This window comes from Tasmannia lanceolata, unplaced genomic scaffold (genome assembly GCF_043159265.1).
Source record: "Tasmannia lanceolata isolate RefF3 unplaced genomic scaffold, GAP_Taslan_0.1 ptg000008l, whole genome shotgun sequence".
Taxonomy (NCBI): Eukaryota; Viridiplantae; Streptophyta; class Magnoliopsida; order Canellales; family Winteraceae; genus Tasmannia; species Tasmannia lanceolata.
The window spans coordinates 5,350,481-5,374,445 of record NW_027518685.1 but is presented as its reverse complement, the minus strand read 5'-3'; the positions used below and the strand labels follow the sequence as shown (position 1 = coordinate 5,374,445).

The window sequence follows — 23,965 nt, the reverse complement described above, 5'->3', positions numbered from 1 at the left end:
GAAATGATATCATTTCCCCTACAAATATCAGTATTTTGTCTTCCACTATTCATTACGCGTGGGAAAATGATACGTGCACATCCGTGTGGGTCCTATTACTTTTCCATTGGGACCCACTGTCATGGTTCCACATGCCAAACGCCAAAAATTAAACCGGATCAAACGGGGGGATGTATGTGTCAATCGAGACTGTTAATCTTCTAGAAAATCACATGGTTCTGGTCCCAATTCATGCCTAAGTGAGCATTATAAATCAAGAGGCTAGGATCATCCGATCAATATTTTCTCAACGGGTCTGATCACATACACATGGCCAAAGTGGGCCCATACGAAGGAAGCTTACCCACTCCTTCCTACTTATCATTATCAATCCCCAACATTCTAAATTTCTAACTCTATACGTATTGTTATTGTCCCACAGATTTACGAAAACGCCATCCAGATAATCCTGCTACGTAAAACCCAAGAGGCCGGCAATTTGGACTCATTTGAGAAATCTCTAAAACCGGTCAACCGTCTCCGATAACGGAGTCACCTTCTTAGCTCAGAAAAAAAAAATGAAAATTTGAGAGAGAGGGGAAAAAAAACCTCCAAGAGAAAAACAAGAACCAAGAGCTCTCCTCCCTTTTTTTTTTTTTTTTTTTTTTTTTTTGATAACGAAGGGTGTCCCCACTCCCGTCGGGAGTAGGACTATTTCCCTACGGATGCGCGCAATCACCCGGAAACCACGCGCATCGGGCAAGCAAGGGGGGATTCGAACGCTCGTCACTGGGGAGCAAACCCATGACTTTACGCCAAAGAGCCACACCCTTCCGGGTTCAGAGCTCTCCTCCCTTTTCATGGCCATAAGAGATTTTCATACCACTGAAAAATGACTCAGATTTGCCGAAAACTCATTCATGTTAACGTGAAGTGGAGTGTAATAGGACAAATCTCGTTCTTTCGTAAAATCTTTCGATTTCTTTGGGAAAGAATTCTTATTTGTTCTACCGGGAAGCCCTTTCGGTATCGCCGGCTGCCTCGCTGTTCGTCTTCGCCGGCTCCTGCAATAATTCCCGACGGTCCTCTGCCTTTGGTGGATTTTCCCTCCACGTGTAGCGATTTAGATACTGATGCTGATTTGGTGGTTTTGAAGATTAGCCTTTTGGGTGATTCTCAGATTGGAAAAACAAGTTTTATGGTAAGGCATAGAGAATTATAAGGTTGATTTTCATCCTAGATTATTGGGTTTTTTATTGATTGTTTATACATTTTTTTTCCTTATTATTTTTGGGTTTTGATTGAATTTATAATCTGTTTTCCTGTTGTTTGTTTATCTTTATGAAGATTAAATATCTGGGAGATTTGGAGGATCAAAGATGTCTACAAATGACAGGATTGAATTTGATGAATAAAATACTTTTTATTAAAGGCGCCCGAATCGCTTTTAGCATTTGGGATGTTGGAGGTGTAATTCTTTTCTTCTTCCTTTTTTTTTTTTTGAATTTTTTGGCAATTGTTTTTGAAATTTACTAATATTTGTTTGATTTTCCCTAATGATGTTTTAATCTTTTTTCCTAATAGTTGGATGATTTTTGTAGGCGATCATCAGTTTCTTGATCAAGTTCCACTAGCTTGTAAAGACGCGTCAGCGATTTTGATCATGTTCGATCTTACCAGTCGATGCACGTTAAATAGGTTTGGTTTTTTTTTTAATTGATTTGATGTTTCTCAAATTAATATTATGGCCAAATTGATTTTAATACCATTTTGTTCTTTGGTGAATTTGGAATTTAATTTGAAGAGGAATATACTAATCTCTATTTTAATTGAAGAATTTTGTCATTGATTTCTTGTAAGCTGATTGCCAAAACAGAGCATTTTTTATTTTAAAATAGAAACCCCATGATGATCTATAAATTTTAAGGAAAGGGAGAATGTCTGTAACTGTTTGGAGACTTAATGCAAATTGATTTGAAGTTATATGGTTAATATATTTTAAAAAATGTCATTTACTGGAGTAGAATTATGGATTTAATTAGATCTAAAGTAAAGTAATTTTACATGAATGCAGTGCTGTTGGATGGTATCGACAAGCAAGGAAATGGAATCAGGTAATTTATTCCTAATTAGGCAAGGATTAGCATCACTCGAGCATGTAAAAAACAAAAGTTGGTTTCCGCGTTCCTGTAGTGCATTTAGCACCCATGTGCACTGGTAAAACGAGTTCTTGGTTTTTACTCTTTGGTGGTTTTTGATAATTTTTCCCTTTTGTTTTGAATTTTTTTTGTGTAGACGGCAATTCCTATTCTAATAGGAACGAAGTTTGATGATTTCATACATCTTCCTCTAGACATGCAATGGGCAATCGTGACTCAGGTACTTTTCTCTGTTTTTTTTTTTCCTTCTAATTTTTAAAGGGATCAAAATCTATAAGAAATTGCATGATATATGATTGATTTCTAAAGAAAAAGACATTAACATGGTATTCTCTCTTTACTTCTCCCTCTCTCTCCCTAACCATGTAACTACACACCCTCATCTAATTTGAAATGGATCATGACTCAGTCTCAAAAAACAGAGCAAGACATGGGCGGATCCAATCCGTAGGAGGGAGTTTAGCTTATGAAATTATCATACCCACTCTCATTTTTTAAATTTTGATAATGGCATTTCACACTTCATCTTATTGGGTGTTGAGAGCAACTTGGGAATTGTAAAAGCTTTCAAAAGCTAATTAATAAAGTAGAAAGCAAGGAGTAGAGCGCGACATGATTAGAAACTAGGGGCGGGCACTTCAAAAGAAAATGCCACCTATTTCAAATGTAGAAATAGGTGCCATTTTAAGAAGATAAGTTTCACCCTTGACATCATAAATGGACAAATGCTAGTTGCAGAAGCAAACAACATGCAGTCCGTGTTTTAGTGTTTAGGTAGTTTTCAACTTACAAATGACGTGTCTACATGTTTAGGTAGTAGATCTTGCGTATACAATTAGCATTTCTTTTCTTCTTCTTCTTCTTCTTCTTCTTCTTTTATTTTTTTGTTGCTGTGTGAATACATTAAAAACACAGTGGGACCAACATTTTTGGATGATCCAAACCGTTCATTTGTTGGGCCCAACTTAAATAGGCTGGTGCCCTGAAAAATTTCTTCACAGAGTGGCTTTAAACTTCCTATTTGAAGAGAGTTTTATATCGTCGGTCCTTTTCAAAATATCTACAGATCATAGGCTTATTTTTAGGATTAGGACTATTTTATGTTAGGGCCTAACAAATGGACGATTTGGATCATCCAATAATGTGGGCCATAGAAAAAACTTTTTAAATTCATTACCATACAACTCGTTGTAAACGAAAAAGCCCAATAAAATCCGCCAACAAATATCATTTTTTATTAATTATTGGACTTAGCTGTCTAAATTTTACTTTAAGAAAGTGAAGAGAAATTAAATATAAAATTGTGTGAAAGGCAGTGACAAAGACGGATTGGCAAACTTATCAAAGAAGAGGACTTGGAGTCGTGGGAGTCACGCTCAGTGATTTGCGTGAACTCCCAAAAATTCGGTTCTATTCCAACAGACAAAACGTGGGACCCACTTCCTTTTATCAACGATCACATTGATGGAAATATCCAAATCGTCCGATTGGAGGCATCCATGGGTGGCTACCAAAAAAAGTCCTTTAATCAACGGTTAGAATTGTCCAATAAACTCTAATTTTGGCCACTGCATCATACATGGGGGTCCACCTCTTTATCAAATGGGTATCTTAAGTCTCACACACCACAAAATATAAGAGAAAAGATGTAGTCGATTGATCTCCTCTTTTACTTTCAAATCTCACCAATCTTCTTATGATGATCCAAACCGTTAGTATGATGGGCCATAACTTAAATAGGTGGTGCCCAAAAAATCACTTCCATAGGATGATCCTAGCCCTCCGATCTATAGATGAACTGCATATTATGGAATCCTCTATAGATCGGAGGGCTAGGATCCTCCAATGGAAATTATTTTTTGGGCACAACCTATTTACGTTATGGCCCATCATACTAACGGTTTGGATCATCCTATAGTGTGGTCCGTACAGTACTTTCTGAAAAATAAGGGACTATAAGGGCTTACACCGGATAAAATCTCCTTTATTAATTCTTTTTTCTTCTTTTATAATGTTATTTTTTTTTTCCACAGGCGAGGGCCTACGCTCGTGCCATGAAAGCAACGCTCTTCTTTTCAAGTGCAACCCACAACATAAATGTAAACAAAATCTTCAAATTCATCACGGCCAAGCTCTTTAACTTGCCATGGACTGTGGAGAGGAACCTCACCATTGGAGAACCCATCATCGATTTCTAGGCCCTCTTCTTGCCGGTGATTGTAAGGCAAAATGTACATACCGAAATCGTATAATTGCCACACAAAAAAAGAAAAAAAATGCAACTGCCTAGGCTTCGAAGATTTGGTTTCTGATTGGGGTTTGTTTATTGGGTTTTTGTTTCTGATTGGGGGGGTTTTGTGTTGGGTTTTGAGTTTGAATGGAGTGAAGAGTCATATAGCCCCCTCCTAATGTCTTTTTACACAATGTTGAAGAGATAAATGGTTTACAATCTTGGTAATCTCCTCTTAAAGTGTTTAACAAATGTTAGCAAAATTTTCACTTATAAAGGTAACAAAGATCACACATTATCCTCTGTTTCTCTTCACCATTATCCTCTGTTTCTCTTCACCACTTGAGATATTCTGATATTTGGCATTATTTTCTTTGTTATATGGAAGCACTTTTCATGTGATAGATGTTGTGTTGCAACATCCAAGAACAATGCATTTTGCTTTGGGCCATTATCATATGAAGCTTTTTTTTAGGGGAGTGATAAATCGACTCCCCAAATTGATGAATCGACTCCCATGTGTCTTTCTCCACGAAGTGATGAGGACCAAATATTGGGAGCCCCATAGCAACACACCGTGCAACCCCTTGAGCTTTAAGAAGCACATCTCTCCACGAAGAATAGTATGAACTAGCCTTGAATGCACATGCTGTGTATTAGCAAGAAAAATGGTTTTAAATCGGCCGAAATCTGAAATTTTGAGAAATTGAATTTTTTTTTACAAAAAAAATATACAAACATTCTGAAATTTTGTCCCAAATTTCATTAATTTTGGCCGAAATTCGGTAAATAGTAGTAGATAATTTTTTATTATTATTACCGGATTTGGGCCGAAATTTCGGTTTCAGCCAACACCGAAATTTAATTGGAAACCGAAATTTAAAACCATGTCTAAGAACATCGACAATACAGTTGCCCTCTCTGTATTGGTGTTGAATTACGAGCCTCAAGAATTGAAATAGAGTTGGAATTTCATTCCAATGATACTTTCCATATGCTCCCTGCATATAGCAGAACCACCGGTCATTCATGGTAGGACCCACCATAATATGCCCAATCCTTGTGATTTTTTCTTTCTTAATAGGCTTCTCTTTTGAGGTAAAATGGGCATATAAACATTTTATGCCAGCTTTTAAGTGGGAAAAAAGGCCAACCACATGTGTTTCAGAACACCTTCATCAGTTGATCTAGCCCCTTGATACATCAATCCTCGTTTAGGGTTCTATCGAGTCAAAAAATGAACCGTAAATATTTCATCTTGTGGGTCACATCACAATGTTTACAAGATCAACGGTCTCAAATACACATACACGTCCCCTTGTGTCACCCTAGACGGGCTTAGTAGGAAGAAGAATGTAACGGTACCTTTTGCCATTCTTGTGAATGATGTTTGGCTCTTCCATTTTCTCCTCAATCTTGACCACCTGTTTGGTTTCTCCGATATGGATTTCGAATTACAGGAGCTTCGTAGCGCCCATGGCTCTCGCGCGCGCGTTAGCCACTGCCCCTGTTCTAAAGAAGCGCAGTAAGAAGGCTGCATTTCTATGTAGAACTTCTGGGGCAGAGATTGCTTCTACAATCAGTAATCCTTCATCTAATGGGTACTTTATTTTCTCAATTCTAGGTGTTATTTTTCTGGGTTTTGTTTCTTATCTGTTATAGAGGTAGATTCTTCTTGATTTCAGCTCGTTTTGGGGTAGATTCCATTTTTTTGTTTTGTTTTGTGTGTGTGTGTTTGTGTTTTGTCCAAATGGGTAGGGTTTTACTGCATTGGATACTTTCTTTTTAATAGATTTGGATGCTTTTTTGTTGGATAATCTTTGTTTTATTCTCTGTTTTGTGGATTGTACGTTCTCGACCTAGTTTCTTCCTCACATTATCTGGGTTTGGGGTGTATTTCATGATTTCGCACGTGGTTTTGTGGAAATATGGTTGTTTTGATGCATTTTGTTTTTACTAGTATGGAAATTCGGGTGCTTTATTTTCTGATTATCTGTTTTATATTTATATTTCTGTTTTATAAAAAGAAAATATATAAGTGAAGATGAGAAAGGCTACAAGGTCTACATGTTGGAATTATTAATGAAATATCTGATTTTAATGTGACTTCTCGTTTTGATTTAACATGTTATATAATTAAACTAGTAGAACCTGTCACACACATGTAAGCATAAGCTTATGACAAATAGCAAGGACTCTATAGTTCTCATCAAGCTCTTGGTAGTGTATTCCCAAATCTACATTATTGGGGGCATGTTGCTAGTTCCTTCATTGTTTCATTTTGACATGGATTTGTTCTAGTCTTACATAAGATTAAAGAGCTTGATGGAGAGTGTGAATCGGGCCAGATCGATCCAGAGTTCCATTCTTGCAAACATGCCTTGCGCCAGGAGCATGATCAACTCCTTATGTGGTAGGAAATTAGTTAGACCCATAGATCGAAGGCCTTATGGCTTAAGTTAGATAATTGGAACACTGCATTTTTTTTTTCACGCGCATCAATGCTTTTATTTGTCTCACTATAGATGGGAACTAGGTGGAAGACGGTGGGGTGATTGAGGAAAATTTCATCAACCTCTATAAGAAGCTTTATGGTAATTAGAGGGGGAATGGAGACTTAAGCTCTTGGGCATCCTGTTCAACCTAGATCTCTAGTGAATAGAGAAGATGGTTGGAGGAGAGCTTTGATGAGGAGGAAATTATAAGAGTGGTTTTCTCTATGGATGAGGACAATACCTCAGGACCGGATGATTTACTATGCCCTTTTATCAGCATATGTGGGGTTGCATCAATATGGGTATGATGAAAGTGGTGCAGGAAATCTAAGTGGTAAGTCAGATAACTGCCTTAAGGCCACTTTCCTTGCTCTTATTCTTAAAATGGAGGGAGCAAAGGGAATTTTTGTGAAATTGATGTCCTAAGGTTTGATGGAAACACAATATCAATGGAGAAATCAAACAATCACACACGATAACACAAGAAATTTATGTGGTTTGGGAATGATGCATACGTTCATGGCAAAAATGATCAAAGAGCGTCTACTATGCGAATATTACAAGATTAAATCATAGCTCTTCGAGCCCATATTGTAATTGTAGGAAGCCATATGAGTATAAATCTGATAGATGCAAGAAATAAATACGATAAATCTCCACTTTAGCTTGGATTCTATCAAACCGTTGGACAATGCTCCTTGAAAATCTTCTCCGCTACACCCGTAGGGTGTCTAAATCAACAATGCAACATCTTGACTAATCATCGTGATTCATCAGAGCCTGAGGTCAGGATCTCCATTTCTGGTTGCGAGTTTTCCTTGGATGGAATGGAGATTAGACGTGCAAGGAGATTCTTTTAGCATGATTTCATGGGGCCAAGGAGATAGTACTGCTCCGTGGAGGGTGGCTAGATTCATTGATGAGATTTCTAATTTGTGTAATGGGCGGGTGATTGTTTTTACTCACATTCTGACGTGTGCTAAGGACCACGCCAATAGATTGGCATAGTTGGGTGTTTCTAGACAGCTGATGTATTCGAGGCCCCAGCTGCCCACTGATTTACCTTTTAGTTTTTTTTATAAAGTATCTTGTTCCAACCTTTCAATAAAAAGGTGTTATATAATCAACTATTGGTCGTCGGTTGATTATTTTGTTTCTGAATATTTCTGAATGGTTTTGCAACATTCATCTCCTTGGTATTTCTGTTGTTCCATAATATTTTCCTTTTAGATTTTCTGCTGCATGTTCCAGCTGATACTTGGTAGCATTTCAGGCATGTATATAATATTACTTTATGCAGAGTGAGATTCTGCATCGTTATACACTGGATTTTGCTTTCTTCTATCTGTTGGCACATGTGGTCTTTCACTGTGAATCTGCTAATTCTGGGACCTAATTTGGTTGCAGCTATCCCGAATACAATCGTTTACTTCCATGTCCACTGCAAAATGGACCCCCAAGGGTCGAACACCTAATAGTCTCGGAAGGAGGGAATGTTCTTGAGTATATTTGTAAATCTTTGGGCCTTCCTCCTCTGTGAGTGTGGATCTTTTTTTTCTGATTGCCATCATTTTGGAGCCCTATTCAAGATTCTCAAATGTACTTATTATTCACACTTGTAAACTAAAGCAGGATGGATTAATGCATAACAAATTTTATTCATGAAGGTTTGTTGCAGATCTTATTCATTTTGGAGCTGTTTATTATGCGTTGGTGTGCCCGAAGCCTCCTCCAAGTGCAACACCTGAGCAAATTCGGTTATTTAAAGAAGTGACAGCTCCATCAGTACTGCAAAAAAGAGCATCCATTAAAGGGAAGACTGTGAGGGAAGCACAAAAGACCTTCAGGATAACTCACGTTAGTGAATTTGTTGAAACTGGCACATACTTACGTGTACACATACATCCAAAGCGCTTCCCTAGGTAATTGATCAACACTTGATTTCTTATAAGCATGAAAACTATTTGGATTGCATTTCCTTCTCTAATTCCACACTGATATGATAGTTTCAGTTGAACTACTATTTCATGCAATTTCGGTAGTCGGCATATCAATCACATGATATTATATGGTTTTCATTGATTATTGGCTTTCAATCAGGTGCTATGAAATTGATTGGAAATCAAGAATTATAGCTGTGACTGAATCATATGTGGTTCTTGACAAGCCTGCTGGTACATCGGTATGTCAACTTTTGTTCCTAAGTACGTTATTGTAGTCAGAACCATGGATTTACTGAAACCGTTTTTTTTTTCAAATTTCGGTCATTTCGGCCGAAATTTTTACAATTTCGGCCAAAATCCAAACCAAAATCTGAAAATTTCAGATTTTGGACCCAACCAATTTGGATTTCGGCCGAAATTTAAAACAACGGTCAAAACACAGATTCTGGCAAATACTTGAAGGTTTAAATTTTAATTCATTGGTGTGTCATCATGCCTATGTCGTATACAACCTATGTACATCAGATTCATATGCCATATCAATATCTAAAGACAATGTATTTTCGTTCAATGTTGACTGTCCAGAATTTTAATTCTCTTTTTCTCTTTGCTTTGTAAGCTATGAATCATATATTATAGACTTGATGTTTGCAATTTTATCCCCAGCATTGAATATGTTGATTTCCCAGATGCATGTTGATTGAATTTCATGATTGCCTCTCCATTGTGACTTTAGGTATTTTATCTTGGGTTCTATCTTAGGTGGGAGGAACAACAGACAACATTGAAGAAAGCTGTGCAACTTTTACCTCCCGTGCATTGGATTTAACAACTCCTTTGATGACCACTCATCAGATTGATAATTGTAGTGAGGGCTGGTATGCATATCCCAATGGATTAAATTGCCAATTAGGGGATATATATATATTTATTAACTAATGTCTTGAAATAATTTGTTCAGTGTTGTATTAGCCAGGACAAAGGAATACTGCTCTATTTTTCACGGAAAGATTAGGGTACGTTCACAATTTACATTGTTGTTTGACAATAAATACAAAAGGAATTCATTATTGCATACTGATCAACCATTATAAGTTATGATTTCCAAGTATTGATCTGTGTTTCTGACCCGTAGAGGTGTTGATTACTGCTCCATTTTTTATTAAAAGATTTATATTCATAATTTACTTTATTGTAAACAGTAGATGCACCAAGAGAATGCCTTATTAGATAGTGATTAACCATTATAAATAACAATTTGCAAGTTATTACCTGTAGGCTCCTGACTAAGAAACTTTGATCTGGGAACCAGGAAAAACAGGTAAAAAAGCTTTATCTCGCTTTAGCTGCTGCACCTGTGCCAGTTGGATTAATTTCCCACTACATGCGTCCAGTGAATGTCGCCCCAAGAATTGTTTCAAAAGGTATTAATAGCATTTGCATTAACAAGCAGTTCATGTAGTTTTTACCTGAGAGTTTTTTCTGAGGCAACTGAAAGAATAACAAATTCTTCACTATATTACACAATGTCTAGCTTCCTTGAGGACCTACATCTTCTGAACTCACAGAGCATAATTATGTTCTTTCTTGTTGCCCTGTTAGAACCCTTTGTCAAATCTGTTGCCATGTTTGTCCCGGATGTCAACAAGGAAATCACTGTTAAATTTACTTAGATCCTGTGTAACTTGACACCATGTTTATGTCAGAAATTTACATCAGGTATCAGACACTGGGCCATAGAAAATACCAACAAAACACATTTCAGAATCATGCTAGATGTTGCATGCAAGCTCTGGGTCTCCCTACAGTCATGTTGTATCTCATTGGCACTTGTTAATTGTAGCTATTTTTTGGAACTTACAATAATATGAAACTGCAACTTTCTATGTATACAAGCCTTATGAAAGTTAAACGCAATACCATATTCTATTGATCTCCATGGTACACTCTTGCGCAAGTGGGATATGTCAAGAATTTGGGTCGATGAATTTCGGGCTTGAAACTATAATGCTTGCAGAGTTTATTGGAGGATGGCATCTGTGCCAACTGGAGGTATTGGAATGCAAAGAGGTTCCTTGGCCAAGTGCCACTGTTGAAGAAAGATATGGTCTCGAAGATTGTGGATGGCCCTCAAAGAGTGTTGCTTATGAGTGTAAGATCAATCTTTTGACAGGCAAGACTCACCAGGTAATTTTTATCTCTTTATTTTTTGTCATTTTGTCTTGTTCTCATGCAATCAAATGCCCTGACATATTATTTTCATTTCTAAGCAGTCATCTTTCTCTATCATCAATTATTTTGTCTTTTTCATATATTTCATTTGAGATGCTTGATAATGGCCTGTATAATTAAGTATTAGTAATGAAAAATGGAAAGGCGTTTTGGAATTTCATTTACCACGCTTACATAATTGCATTATAGTTTTTTTTTTTTTTTTTGACAAAACCAGTCGTTGGATGCAGATCCGAACACAATTGGCAGCCTATGGTGCACCTATAGTGGGTGACGCAATGTACATGCCTGCTGTAATTGCAGAAATGGTCAATCCCGGCACCAACCCATTTGGTGAATATGGAGAACAATATAACAGTGAGGTTGACAGAACAAGAGCTGTTGAAAACTGGATTGCCAAGCATGGGAAGGAACCAAATGTTGCTATTGGACTCCAGGCATGTCAAATCTCATGGGATGATGGCAGGTGTTTCTATGAGGCTGGCACTCCATGGTGGAGATGGCAAATACACTAAATTAGGTGAAGCTAACTAGTTAATGGGGATCTATAAAATTACAGTTCCGGCCGTTTTTTTTTTCTTTTTTTCTTTTTTTTTGGGTGGGGTGGGGTGCGGGGGGGCTGAGCGCAGGGGATGGTGTTCTGGCTGTTGAGTTTGCTGTCATGAAATGTGCCATTAAACGGCTTGTGCTTTTTCAAACAGGTTTGGGAGGAGTAAAATAGATTTGGGGATATCATGCTTCACCCAAAGTTGAAGGTATGACTCCTTTTTCATTCTCCTTCAGTTTTTAAATTCTGTATATTTTCCTTCTTGCATTTGCAAGCAACTGAATGAAGTAGGATTTGTGGAACTTTTGTCGTGTATTTGAAGGAACAAAGGAAATGTATTATGCCTAGTTGCCGGAAACTCCTCGAGCAGGTGGGAAACCCATTTCCCCTAGAACGCATTTCTCATGGGTGGGAAACTCGTTTCCCATAGAACACGGTAAACACGTTTCAGATACGTTTCTGAAACATGATAAAAAACAATTGGAGAAATGCTTTTCGTTTTTAAATCTACAAAACCACATATTTCGTGTTTTCCTTGTGTTTCATGTGTGTTTTTTCTGTCGCTTCTGAAACGCTTCTAATGCGTTTCCTAAGACGTTTCTCATACGATTTTCTATCATTTTCTCGTTTCTCGTTTCCCCTATTTTTTTCATACATTTCCCGTTTCTGTTTCACGTTTCGTTTCCGGAATTCGTTTTCCACCCTGGTAACTATGATATTATGAAAATAGGAACATGATGAGTTCTATACCTAAACTAGATTGTTTCAAGAAAAAACATGGATTGGACAACCCATATGCACAGTTACTTTAGAAATGCACGACTACTGAAAACATTTGATGCAGTGGCCTTAATCGTGGATTCGTTTATGGATTGATGGTAAACCCTAAAAATAATTTCGCAGTAGTCTGGGATATCCAAAAAACTAGGTCGACCTTAATAAGTGGATAAGTGGCCCCACATTTGGAGTATTGGTAACTTATTTATTTTACTCACTTATGTTTTAAGTCATGCTAAGTGGGTCTACTGTCCTCATTTGGTTACGTCACTATTCAATTTTTTAGGTCACTATTTAGGTTTCTATTCAAATCGGTAAACGTTACTGTCCATATTTTAAGGGCAGTAATATTTTTGTCATTTTGAAAGGATTTGTAATTGATTTTTGATATTGAAAATTGACATTTTCTTTTGTTCCAGCATCAAGTTGGTAATAGAGCTAGGTTCGATTAGGGTTTTTTTTGCACTTTGTGGTCATGCATCCTTAAAGATGAGGATAACAAACCACTCCAAAAAAAAAAAAGATACGAGGATACAAACACCAGTCAAATTTGCCATAGGAAAAACTAGAATGAGATGGACAAACTGATGAGGAAAATTGATTTCTTCACCCGATTATTGGCGCATCTAGGGAGTCTGATTCAAGAAAGTGAAGTTCTTTATTCAAATGACTTCATGGAGAACCACAACTGCGCTCGTCCTAGGGAGATGTTCAATCGAGATGATAGGAGATGGGAGTTAAATAAAAAATTAGAGATTGGATTTCCATGGAAGCCTTCGGAGTAAGGAGATTGGTTGAGCACTATTGAGAGGTTCTTTGACTGTAGAGTTATTCCTGATGATAAGTGAAGGTAGTGGCGATCCAATATAATGGAAAAGCCTGAACATGGTCGGAAATGTTAAAACTATCTCGAGAAAGAAGAGGAAAACTGAAGATCATTGACTAGTAGTAGATAATTTCATAATACGTTTCATTTCTTTTTCCAGGGAGCATAGGCCCAGCTCTCCGTGTCCAATTAGAAGCGATTGCGGATCATATGTTACTACCAAATTCTCAAGAGGTTCGGTGTGGTGTGGGTTTCAACCCAGATCGCAATGTTGTAGAAACTCCCCATTCTAATAATTGCATGATCTGTGGACTCGCCATATGGTCATGCAATTATTAGAAGGGAAAGAAGGGAACTGTTTAACCTTGATCACAGCCATACATGTTCATCTTCTTTTAGCAAAATCTTCTATGGTTCTCAAACGATTTCTATAATCAAGAGAAGCTCCAATGAACTATTTAAAAACTCGGTCTCGGAGTACCAATGAGTACTCGGCAAAGGTAAAGCTAAGTTGACTCGGTTGAGTCAATGATTGACTTGAGTCTCCGAACAATGTAGCAATACAAAGAATAACTCATTATGAAGGTATACCAGATGAGAATGCACTAGTATACTCTGAGATGTATGCATTAGGTGCAAAGCTGATCACTCTGGATGTCAATAACTTTTTTTTTACGATCATCATCACGTGGTTTTTCTGCAGCTAACTTTGAAACGTCCAATTGAGCTAGACGTTAATCATTGGGTGATGGGATTGCTAACTTCGACAGCCCAGGATGATGTAGAATGAGTTGATGTCTTGAAGCTCATTGTTCCTCAACCTACCATTGGATATTCAAGCTTTGAGGCCAAATACTGTGTCTTCTGCATGAGGCCAAGCTATTTAGATCTGGTTCACCTTAGCTTTTTTAACACCTATATTTTATGATCATAGTTCAATCAAGACTGCACCCTGGAATCTTTTTCAAGAACTTCCTAAATTTATTGAACTTTACTGCCCCTTTATCAGGTTCACATCTGCTCTGTCTTCTCTTCAAATTACATCGCTTTTCAGCAAGTAATTCAGGATCTGTATGTATCTCCTTGGTTGACTTGTAAACTGTAAGTCATCAAAGGAGACATGTATAGGGTTGTTCTTCATGGACATGATAGGCGTGTAAGGTGGTCATTCTCAAGGCTGGTTGCAGCAGTTTTTCCCTTTAAAGCGGGCATTCTTTCCATGGATCATGATTCTTTGGATGTACTTGTCGTGGAGGGTGATTCCTTAAAGACATCTCACTGAGTCTGAGCATACGTGCTTCCCCGTAAAGATTTGAGAGTGCTTCCCCGTAAAGATTTGAGAATGTTATGGAGAAGGTCTTGGATCATATAGAGGAGTATCCCGTGACTTCTCAGCGCACTTTCTGTTGGGAAATGGACACACAAACGCTTTAGGCCGTAATAGGGCGCCTAGAGCTTCCATATGGACGGGTAAGTGTTTCAGGTTTTTTTATACAACTTCCTTCAAATATCGATATTATTGACAAGGTTTGTATACAACTTCCTTCAAATATCGATATTACTGACAAGGTTTTTTTTTTTACAACTTCCTTCAGTTATCGATATTCAGTTCGTTTCTGGGTTGCATTAGTGCGGATACGAGTTTGAGAATCCGACATGGGTATACGAAACTCAGATTCGGCAAACCTCAAATAGAAAGATTCGTCTATTTGCAAAATATTTTACTCAATTCTCAAAATTTAATATTTTCACATAATAATATGGTTATAGGAAGTAATGTATGGAAAATTTTAATAGGTTAAGTAAATATAATGCTTTATTTTCATATAAAAAACTTACTATTAGGGTAGATAAAACTCAACACATGCAATACTTATAGTTGTGGCAATAGTATTTAGAAAAAGAAAAAAAAGAGATCAAAGAAAAAAAATGGATGAAAGAGATCTAGTAATGTCACGACTAATCCTTGGTACTTTGACCATTCTGATGAATCCATGTAACACAGGCTCTCTGGCTAGAAAAAAGTTTCTCGTACCCACCTTTTAAGAGTGAGGCAGAAAAAAAAATGGAGTTCTTCCAGCTCAAAAATGCTGTCACTTCTCTTTATCCTGTATTTTTTGTAGTGAATTTATATCTTATATCAACCAATTTGTTCCTTACATGCCACTTAACTTTGTTTTTTGTTACTAAAAACAAACAAAAAAACACCACAGTGCCATATAGCTAAACCATAATCATAACCTGATTCATGACTCAATTGGTCTATAAAGTTGGGTTTCTGTGCCATCTCACTGATACACCAAATACTCTTGATTTTTGTCAGCCATTATGTTTTGTATTGTTTTATGTTTTGCAATGAACTTTCTGTACCAAGTTGCTGATAACTTAGGAGTTCTCTTCAGAGTTGTGAAGTCAACATGGTGAAGCCCAAACCTCTTTGTATATCCAAATCTCCACTCGAAATTGTCAAGCAAGGACCAGGCGAAATACCCCCTCACATCCGCTCCTTGCCTGCTCAACCAAGTAAAACACACAGAAATCAATAGGCTTCAAAAGGAGCTGCATATCCAATCACAGATATTCACATCATTAGTAGTTGTTCAATGATCTTTGTCAAGAATTTTAAAATAGAAAGTACTTATTCGAAAAAAAAAAAAAGTGTATCTGTTACTGGTGCCTAGCTAGTAATTATTCGCATCTTTTATTTAGTCCTAGTTGACCATGTTAGTAAAGCTTATCTGGGGATTCTGTTATCTTAGTTGCATTTTCATGCCAGGTTCAAGTTCAGCAGCAATCGACTTGGTTCTATCTGGTCTCAAGATCAAACTGAACTAGTCAAGACAGGACAGGAGCAACTTGACCAAGTCTCTCACATCCATGTGTTTGTTTCTACGGAGTCTTCAGTAGTTGATCGGGCCTTTCGAACTTTTTGGTTGGTCTGGTCCTAAGCCAGGTCAAATCCAAACTGAGTGAACTACGCAATGCCTGTCTTCATCCTGTTAAGTTGACTTGGCAAAATCTCAAGGCCACTAATCGAGTTTCTAAACCTAGGCTTCTATAAGAGGCTGATTAGTTGTTTGTGCTGAGTCGGTATGTAATTTAAGGGGGGAGATCAGTATTAACAAATTTGCATCCCCATGTAATGGACGCAGTAGGCAGTGCCTATGTCAGATTTGCTTCAGCTATGCTATTATTCCTTTAGTTTTTCCATATCTATGGAGTGCTTGATTTTATGAGCTAATAAACACAGTTGATTGTTGTGCGGTCTCTTGTTTCTCAACTACCCAAATGCAAATTACTTCTGTTAGCCATTACAACTGTCTTTCATTGTCACTTTGGTGCATGTTGGTGCATGTTGTGAACGTGTGAAATGTGAACATGGATATAAAATGTAAGCATGGGTATGCATGTATACTCTTTGTACCTGATTGCTGTCGCAAGGGCGCCCAAGTAGCTACTCATGTACTCCATTCTCTTATCATCATAGAGAAAAGATTCAATGCTGGCATTTGGATTGTTCTCATCAGCATATCCTACAAGACCCAACAGTTTTCGATTTGTATATCAGCAGAAATAAACACTTACAAACAAGTTAAACTAGTTTGAGAAAAATTTTGCATATGGAAACTTCACGACACTAGTCGCACCATTTTCTGTAACAAACATGGCTGTGTTGTTATATCGCTCCTTTAGATACATAACTATCTTCTCCAGTCCTTGCGGGTAAACGTGGTTCCATTCCATTGCAGTCTGCATTAACGAAAAGCTTCGGTAATTTATTAACATTAAGCATTGATGGTGATTGACGGGAGGTTAGATACATACAGGTTCTCCGATGAAGATGCCATCCTTTTGTGCATTAAGCTGGGCAAGACCTTCTGACTTGGAACTACCCATTCCAGATTCACACACAGAGAAGATGCAGTCTTTGATGTAGAAACTTGTGTAGTGATTGATGCCAATGAAGTCCAAGCCCTTCTGCAATTTATCCAGGTCATTTCTTGAAAATGAAGGTAAATTCGATCCGAGAATCTCTTGCATCTCTGCTGGATATTTTCCTAATATAATAGGATCGAAAAACCTGTAAGACCAACGATCAGCCATTGAGTTAAAGAACTGTCTGTGTGATGTGTATATAATTTTTTTCTATATTATGTATGCATGTATGGAGATATGGGTAACATGCGAGACACTTAAATTGTCCATATAGCAAAATTTTGGCTCAGATACTATTATTAATATAAGAATTCACACTTTGTGGCTACACATTCAATACGAACGATGTACTGCTTAGTAATTCTCAGTTTTTATACCAAAATATCGAATCCTCAAGTTGTTATCTGTATGTATATGTGTATAGCCTTTATGTGTGTATATGTATGTATGTATGCTTGTATTTTGGAGCGCAGAGATATTGACCAGTTCATGAAGAAAGATTGAGCTCTTTGTACAGCTACAATGTCTTCCGTCTTATTGCTGATGGGTTCAAACCACATTGTATTCATAACGATCCCAATGCTACCTCCTTGTTCTTTCTGAGACAAAACGTTCAATCACAGATTCATGAAGAGTTCAAAAACCAATTCATTTCAAACAGAATTTGATGGTAGAGGAAGAAAGTTTAAACTCTAAAAAATAAATGACAAAAAAAAAAACAAAGAATGTTGATCTCAATTATCAAAATTAAATCTGCTAAAACCAATCAGACCCAGACTGGGAAAAAATTAATCTGTAAATACTTCACGACATAGAAATTAATGGTTGAGTTATCTATTGACGATTCAAATACCTGGAACTTAGTTCTGTAGATATTAACAGCGGTCGCATGGGAGAGGATGATGTTATGAGCTGCAACAAAGGGCTCTGTATCAGAATCACCATTTGTACAATTCCCAAACTCTTTCGAGCAATGAGACGGAGGATAAATTCCTGAACGATAACCATGCGCGGCTGCTATGTTAGGCTCGTTGAAGGTGACCCAGTATTTTACCCTATCGCCAAACGCTCCAAAACAGACTTCTGCAAAGTAGCCGAAATCCTCCCTGAAATGCACCCTTTCTTGCCTGAGCATTGCTAATGATTCTATATTTGCAAAAACAGATTTGTTTTTTTTTTTAATTGGAATATCTTTGGTTTTGCAGAAACAATCTTGTAAACACTAGTGCATGTGTTGATCTGCAATGTTCAGTCCATGACATCATGCATTTTAAAAAATAGTGGGGCCCATCTTGTTTGAAGATCTAAATCATTCATTTGTTGGGCCACAACACAATTAGGCAGTGCCTCGAAAATCATCTTCATAGGACGATCCTAATTCTCCAATCTGTAGAGGATTTTATATGATGTTGTCCCTCTCCAGATGAAGGGGTTTAGGATTTTCCTATTGAGATGATATATGGGTCACCACATACTTACACTGGGGCGCAATAAATGAATGGTTTGAATCGTCAAACAAAGGTGGGCCACACTGTAATTTTTAAAAATTTATTCCTAAGAGTATAAGTGCCTATAGTGTAAGCAACCATGAAAACTTCAAAAGGGTGGAAAGTGAAAACTATGTAGTGCATGCACAGAACTCTCACTGTATTTTCGAATAATCAACCATAAAAACTTCAAAAGGGTGGGAATTGAAGACTATATAGAGTGCATGCCAAAACTCTTACTGTATCTCCGAATTCAGCCAAGACCCGTATCTCTCTTCAAGTTCTTGTGGGATGTCGTAATGACTCAATGTAACAAAGGGTTGAATTCCTGTATATTTAAAGAAAACAAAACAAAAATGTGAATCCCTTTCTAAGCTAGTTTCTTTAATGGAAGGGATATCATATCAGAGCACTCCTTTGGTTTTATATTGGCACTCCTCTTTATACTTTAACTTCTCTGATTGAATATGCTACGACCTCTCTACCTCTATCAATTATTTGCACATAATCTCATATATGCAAAAGTTCTATTTGTAAATAGTGGTTATAATAGTTTTAGAAAGATGTATTTATTAGCCTCTAAAGAGGTCTTAATTTAATTTCTCATTTGCAATTATGATTAACTTAGGGGACTGATAAATCGACTCCCTCATATCTTAAACCGACTCCCCATGTGTCTTTCTCTCTCCACTTTCTCTCTCTACCCAGAGGAGAGAGAAAGACACATGGGGAGTCGATTTAAGATATTTGGGAGACGATTTATCACTGCCCTTAACTTAAAGTAAGGTTATTTGCAGATATTACCAATTTTAGTGCCATCTAAGGAATCCCTTTGGAATTGAATCAGTGAGTAGAAAATGATAATATGAAGAGAAGATCGATGCCAAACAAAAAAAAACCCTGAAATATTCATATCTTGCAAAAAGAGAGGGAAGAAATGGTGGGTGAAGGCCATATCTGATTTCTTCCAGTAAGAAATCTAATCTAGGTTGTGATGGAGCTAGTTTTTCTCCTCGTATCAGGTTGTTGACTTGTTTCTATTTCTTGCCTTCCTTGCATGGGGGGAGTTTTTCTCTATTCAAAATTTCAAATACAAGATGGACGTTTAAGTATGTGGTCATGAGACCCACAGCTCCATCACCTTACTTGCCCTTCATCTTAGGTGGGGTCCACCTAACGATGTCCCCACACCAAGTCATCAACTTATGTGGTGGAGCATCGACACCATTAATCCCACAAATGCTTTTGCACATGCATGGGATAAATAATCTGATAAAAACATTTTATTAAAATATACACACACGTAGAAATAAAAGTATGCAGTATGTTTGTGCAAAAGGTATCTGGGATTTATCCTACAGAGAAGCGAAGGTTATTTGCCTATTCCTCTCATTTATCCAAAAAGAGGAGTGTCAATATCAAAGCAATAAAGTGCAAATATCAATTCCCAAAGATTATCATATAAGAAATTAAAGAGAAATAAAACTTTAGAGAAGTTTGGGGGGGGGGGGGGGTACCTTTAAGGAGGAGGGCATTAATGAGATTGTCATAGAAATTGATTCCGGCTGAATTTATGCCTCCAAATCTCCCTCCTAACACGAAAAGTAAATTTATATTGAGTAAAAACTAAAAAGAAGTGCATGCCATTTCAACTGAAGCTTCCCATTGAATAGATGTGGGAAATATTACTTGGAAGGATTCTTGCCCATGAAATGGAGAATCGATAACTGTTCACTCCAAGACCATTCATCAATTCTATATCCTCCTGCATTTTCATACTCATCAATCCTAATTCGTAATTCTTCAGTAGCAGTATTAATTTGTTTTCCTTGCATCCTAATTAAGAAAATATGCTAAAAAGACACTCATCGGGCCCCACTTATGCTTCATCCAAGCGATCAGATTCGTTGTTGATCCAAATAGCAATTAGAAGTCTGGCCATATGTAGTTGAGAACACCTCGATTGAGTGATCCAAGGCCCTTGATTCGTTCAAGAGTCGGACTATGTTTGGTTGCGCGGGGGTAGCTTAGAGAGTAGTAGAATAATAAGAAGTCAAAAGGGTAGAATAGTAGAATAGTGGAAAGTAGTGTTTGGTTGCACAACAGTTCTATTTGAGTGAAGTAGAAAAAGTAGGAGAGGCATTACCGAGAGAGAGAGAGAGAGAGAAAGAGGACCTTTTCCACTATTCTTCTACCAAAATCTTAACTATTGATAGAATTTGGTTGGAAGATGAATAGAGGGGACAAAACCAAATTTGTCTCCAGCCCGGTTTGGAAGAACTTCCTACAACCCATCTAATAGCAAGGGGTGTGGAAATATCAATTCCATGCTTACTTTATGATTTAGAAGTAATTGATATTTCCACACTGTTAGAGCCATTAGCGCAAGGGGTTGGAAGGAAGTTCCTCCAAACCGGGACTTTCCTCCGATCTGAGTTGGAGCCAAGTTATTTTCAAGGGGACATTACTGTGACATGGACTCCAAGTGTGCAAAAAAACAATATTGATTTCAAAAATATGCCGGAGAGAGTCAAATGGAACTTAATGCAATATTGGCAATTAAACAAGGATTCGGCATTCATAGGCATTCATTGGCACTTGAAATTCCAATGATTGCAGACTGTTAACCAAACATATATACCCGACGGGATGGAGGCCGCGTGGGTCATCTCATGATGTTCTATGAGATCAACGGTCTTGGTTTCCACATGCATTTCCCTCTCTGGGACCTAATAAATGCCATTTACCATTGATCCCCATATTGAGACAATACCGCTCGGGATCAATGGTTATGATCAATTCTACGGTCCTGCATACGGACATGCATGTGCATTCATGACCATTTATCTTGTAAAATGTCATGATAAATGAGACTTGATAGATCAAGGATATGGATTAATCTGATCTAAAGTATTCTCAAATGGAACAAAAACATGGCCCAAGAGAAACTATGTTAGGAGCGAGCCTAACAGCAACTTTTTCAGTATTAAGTCTCCGAGTTTGACTCTTTATGCCAAGTCACTGTGAGCAACAAAGAAAACGTACCATAGTCACTATTACCACGTCATTCACACTGTACAGCCCACACCATAGGATGATCCAAACCGTCCATTTGATGGCCCGCAATGTAAAGAGGTTGTGCCCCAAAAATCATTTCCATAGGATGATCCTATCCATCCGATTTATAAAGAAACTCCATAAAATCAAACCTCTATAGATCGGAGGACTAGGATCAACTTATGGAAATGATTTTTGGGGCAAAACCTATTTACATTGTGGCCCATCAAATGGACGGTTTGGATCATCCTATGGTGTGGGCTGTACAGCCCGTTTTGAAAATTAGGGGGTGAATATGGTAACAGTGGGGTGGGGGGGGGTGAATTTATCACTGCCCAAGAAGAATATGTAGAGAAAGTTACGATATTACCAAATAGCGATGGTACTGATCAACTGCCACATTACCATTGCTTCCATCTAGGATTTTACCTGAAAGTACTCACACAAATCTCTAAGTCCCACCTCACTTTCCTTACTGCAAAATATGACTGCAAAATTTCTTGAACTCTTACATTACCTACCAGGAATTTGAGAGAAAACATCCCAATTATTCAGACCTTTTCCATCATCCAAATAAGCTCCTTCAACCTGCAAAAACTTCCATAAAGCTTTAGAATACTGTATTCTTATTTTTTCCATTTTCTGGTAGACCTAAACCCATCAATAATCCAGCAATTTGATCACATCCATGCCAGAAAGAAAAGAGGTTCTCATATTTGGACTTAATTTGAATTATTCACAAAATTCAAGATTTTTTTTTTGTCTATTTCTCGTGTTTATGAAGGAGAACACATATATATATATATATATATATATATATATATATAAAGGGCAACAGATGTTTCCTTGACCTGATAAGAGGAGCATGCAGTTCCAAAGAGAAAGTTTTTGGGAAATGAAGAAGGGTTCTGGGTCGCAATTCCTGCTACGAAATTACATGATAACATTAGAACTAAAAGCAGAATATAAAAGGCAGAGATGAAAAAACCAAATGAGTTTCCCATGAAGAAGAGGAAGATACGTTATGGGGTCTGGTTTAGGAATTAGAAAATGAAACTGGGTTTGTTTTATAGAGGATGATGTTGAAAACTCTAGTGCTAAAAAAATACAGGTGGCTTTTGGGCTCTTTTCTAACGGACACTCTTAGGGCAGGGGTCTGCCACGTTCAGTTTTTTTAGTCCTGTGTCGTATCATGGGTATCAAGTAAAAAGGAAGAAACACTAGTCATATGCATGTTCATAGAGAAAATAATTGAGGGTCTGTTAGCTTTTTTATATGGGAATAACACCAGACGTTAACAGCAAGTTAGAAAAGTGTCAAATGAAAAGAGAAATATGATTATTAAAACGGGGAATATCATTGTGGAAAAAGGAAAGTAGAAAATTCATATAAATGATTAATCCCGTCAGGATGTGGGAAGCTGTGTGCAATGGGTCTTTTCTTGTTTTTATTGCCCTTTTATTTTTGTTTCTCTAATTACACTACAAGAAAGTTAGGGTCCGTTTGGATACACTGATTTTAGAATCTTGGATTTCCTCCGAATCGTAGTTGGGAGACGAGAGAAGAAGACCGGCCGTCGTTTTCTGTTTTCTCGTCCTTCTTTCCGTCAACAAGAGAGCAAGAGATCATCCCATCTTTCCTGGTTTTAGAAATGCGAGGATGTGGGAGAGATTTGTAAAACCTGGATTTCTCACTTAAAATCCAACATTCTAAAGAGAAACGGAGGTCTCCTTCTTCTCTTGTCTCCCAACTACAATTTTGAGGAAATCCAAGATTCTAAAATCCTCATATCCAAACGGCCCCTTAATATTTTCAAAATTCTGCCCGTAAATGGTGTAGCACGGGTAGATTGGGCGGTTACAAATCCTCCGATAGATGTATCATTTATAAAACCACTTCCAATGAATATTTTATTCCTGCAGGTAAAAGGTTCGATTTTTACTAGTAGTCATGATAGAAAGACAGTTTTATGTTTGTTTGTTTATTTTTTATTTTTTATTTTTTATTTTTTATTTTTTATTTTTTATTTTTCTTTAGAGGGAAAAATACACTTAGACACCCTGTGGTTTCTGACACATTCAATTTAACTCCTAATGCTTAAAAAGTTACAAGTAGAACCCCTGTGGTTTCAATTTGTATAAGGTAGGCCCCCTCAATTGACGTTTCGTCCACAGATTGAAGGGTTAGGATGATCCAGTAGAGCTGATTTTTTGGGCACACCCTATCTATGTCAGGGCCCATCAAATGAACGCTTTGGATCATCCAAGGGATGGAAAGAGATGGAAAAGAACCCTTGT

General features: G+C 37.4%; 3 protein-coding genes across 5 annotated transcripts; 2 read left to right on the top strand and 1 right to left on the bottom strand.

Annotated features, from left to right (window-relative positions):
- Nucleotides 1-383: 383 nt before the first annotated feature.
- LOC143884066 (septum-promoting GTP-binding protein 1-like) lies at nt 384-4,671 on the top strand. Its single transcript, XM_077387442.1, has 7 exons — nt 384-629; nt 839-1,180; nt 1,327-1,447; nt 1,581-1,677; nt 2,054-2,093; nt 2,275-2,358; nt 4,172-4,671. The coding sequence occupies exons 2-7, from the start codon at nt 872-874 to the stop codon at nt 4,334-4,336; spliced, it is 816 nt and encodes a 271-aa protein (XP_077243557.1). The 5' UTR covers nt 384-629; nt 839-871; the 3' UTR covers nt 4,337-4,671.
- An 841-nt stretch (nt 4,672-5,512) lies between these two features.
- On the top strand, nt 5,513-16,455 carry LOC143884065 (Pseudouridine synthase family protein). Of its 3 annotated transcripts, none has more exons than XM_077387439.1 (11): nt 5,513-5,969; nt 8,271-8,399; nt 8,531-8,785; nt 8,964-9,045; nt 9,569-9,684; nt 9,768-9,822; nt 10,119-10,230; nt 10,824-10,993; nt 11,269-11,558; nt 11,740-11,793; nt 15,965-16,455. In XM_077387439.1, exons 1-9 carry the CDS (start codon nt 5,752-5,754, stop codon nt 11,551-11,553), a joined length of 1,422 nt encoding a protein of 473 aa, XP_077243554.1. In that variant the 5' UTR covers nt 5,513-5,751; the 3' UTR covers nt 11,554-11,558; nt 11,740-11,793; nt 15,965-16,455. The 3 variants fall into 3 exon arrangements, with proteins under 3 accessions (XP_077243554.1, XP_077243555.1, XP_077243556.1); XM_077387440.1 differs by lacking the exon at nt 15,965-16,455 and adding an exon at nt 14,198-14,366; XM_077387441.1 differs by lacking the exon at nt 15,965-16,455 and adding an exon at nt 13,892-14,191.
- Nucleotides 15,286-22,745, bottom strand: LOC143884064 (beta-glucosidase 46-like). The gene is made up of 12 exons (XM_077387438.1): nt 22,520-22,745; nt 22,190-22,256; nt 22,039-22,097; nt 20,301-20,376; nt 20,129-20,203; nt 18,852-18,939; nt 17,978-18,230; nt 17,608-17,723; nt 17,014-17,269; nt 16,836-16,938; nt 16,613-16,721; nt 15,286-15,699 (listed from the first exon to the last, which is right to left on the bottom strand). The coding sequence occupies exons 1-12, from the start codon at nt 22,670-22,672 to the stop codon at nt 15,477-15,479; spliced, it is 1,578 nt and encodes a 525-aa protein (XP_077243553.1). The 5' UTR covers nt 22,673-22,745; the 3' UTR covers nt 15,286-15,476.
- Nucleotides 22,746-23,965: the final 1,220 nt, after the last annotated feature.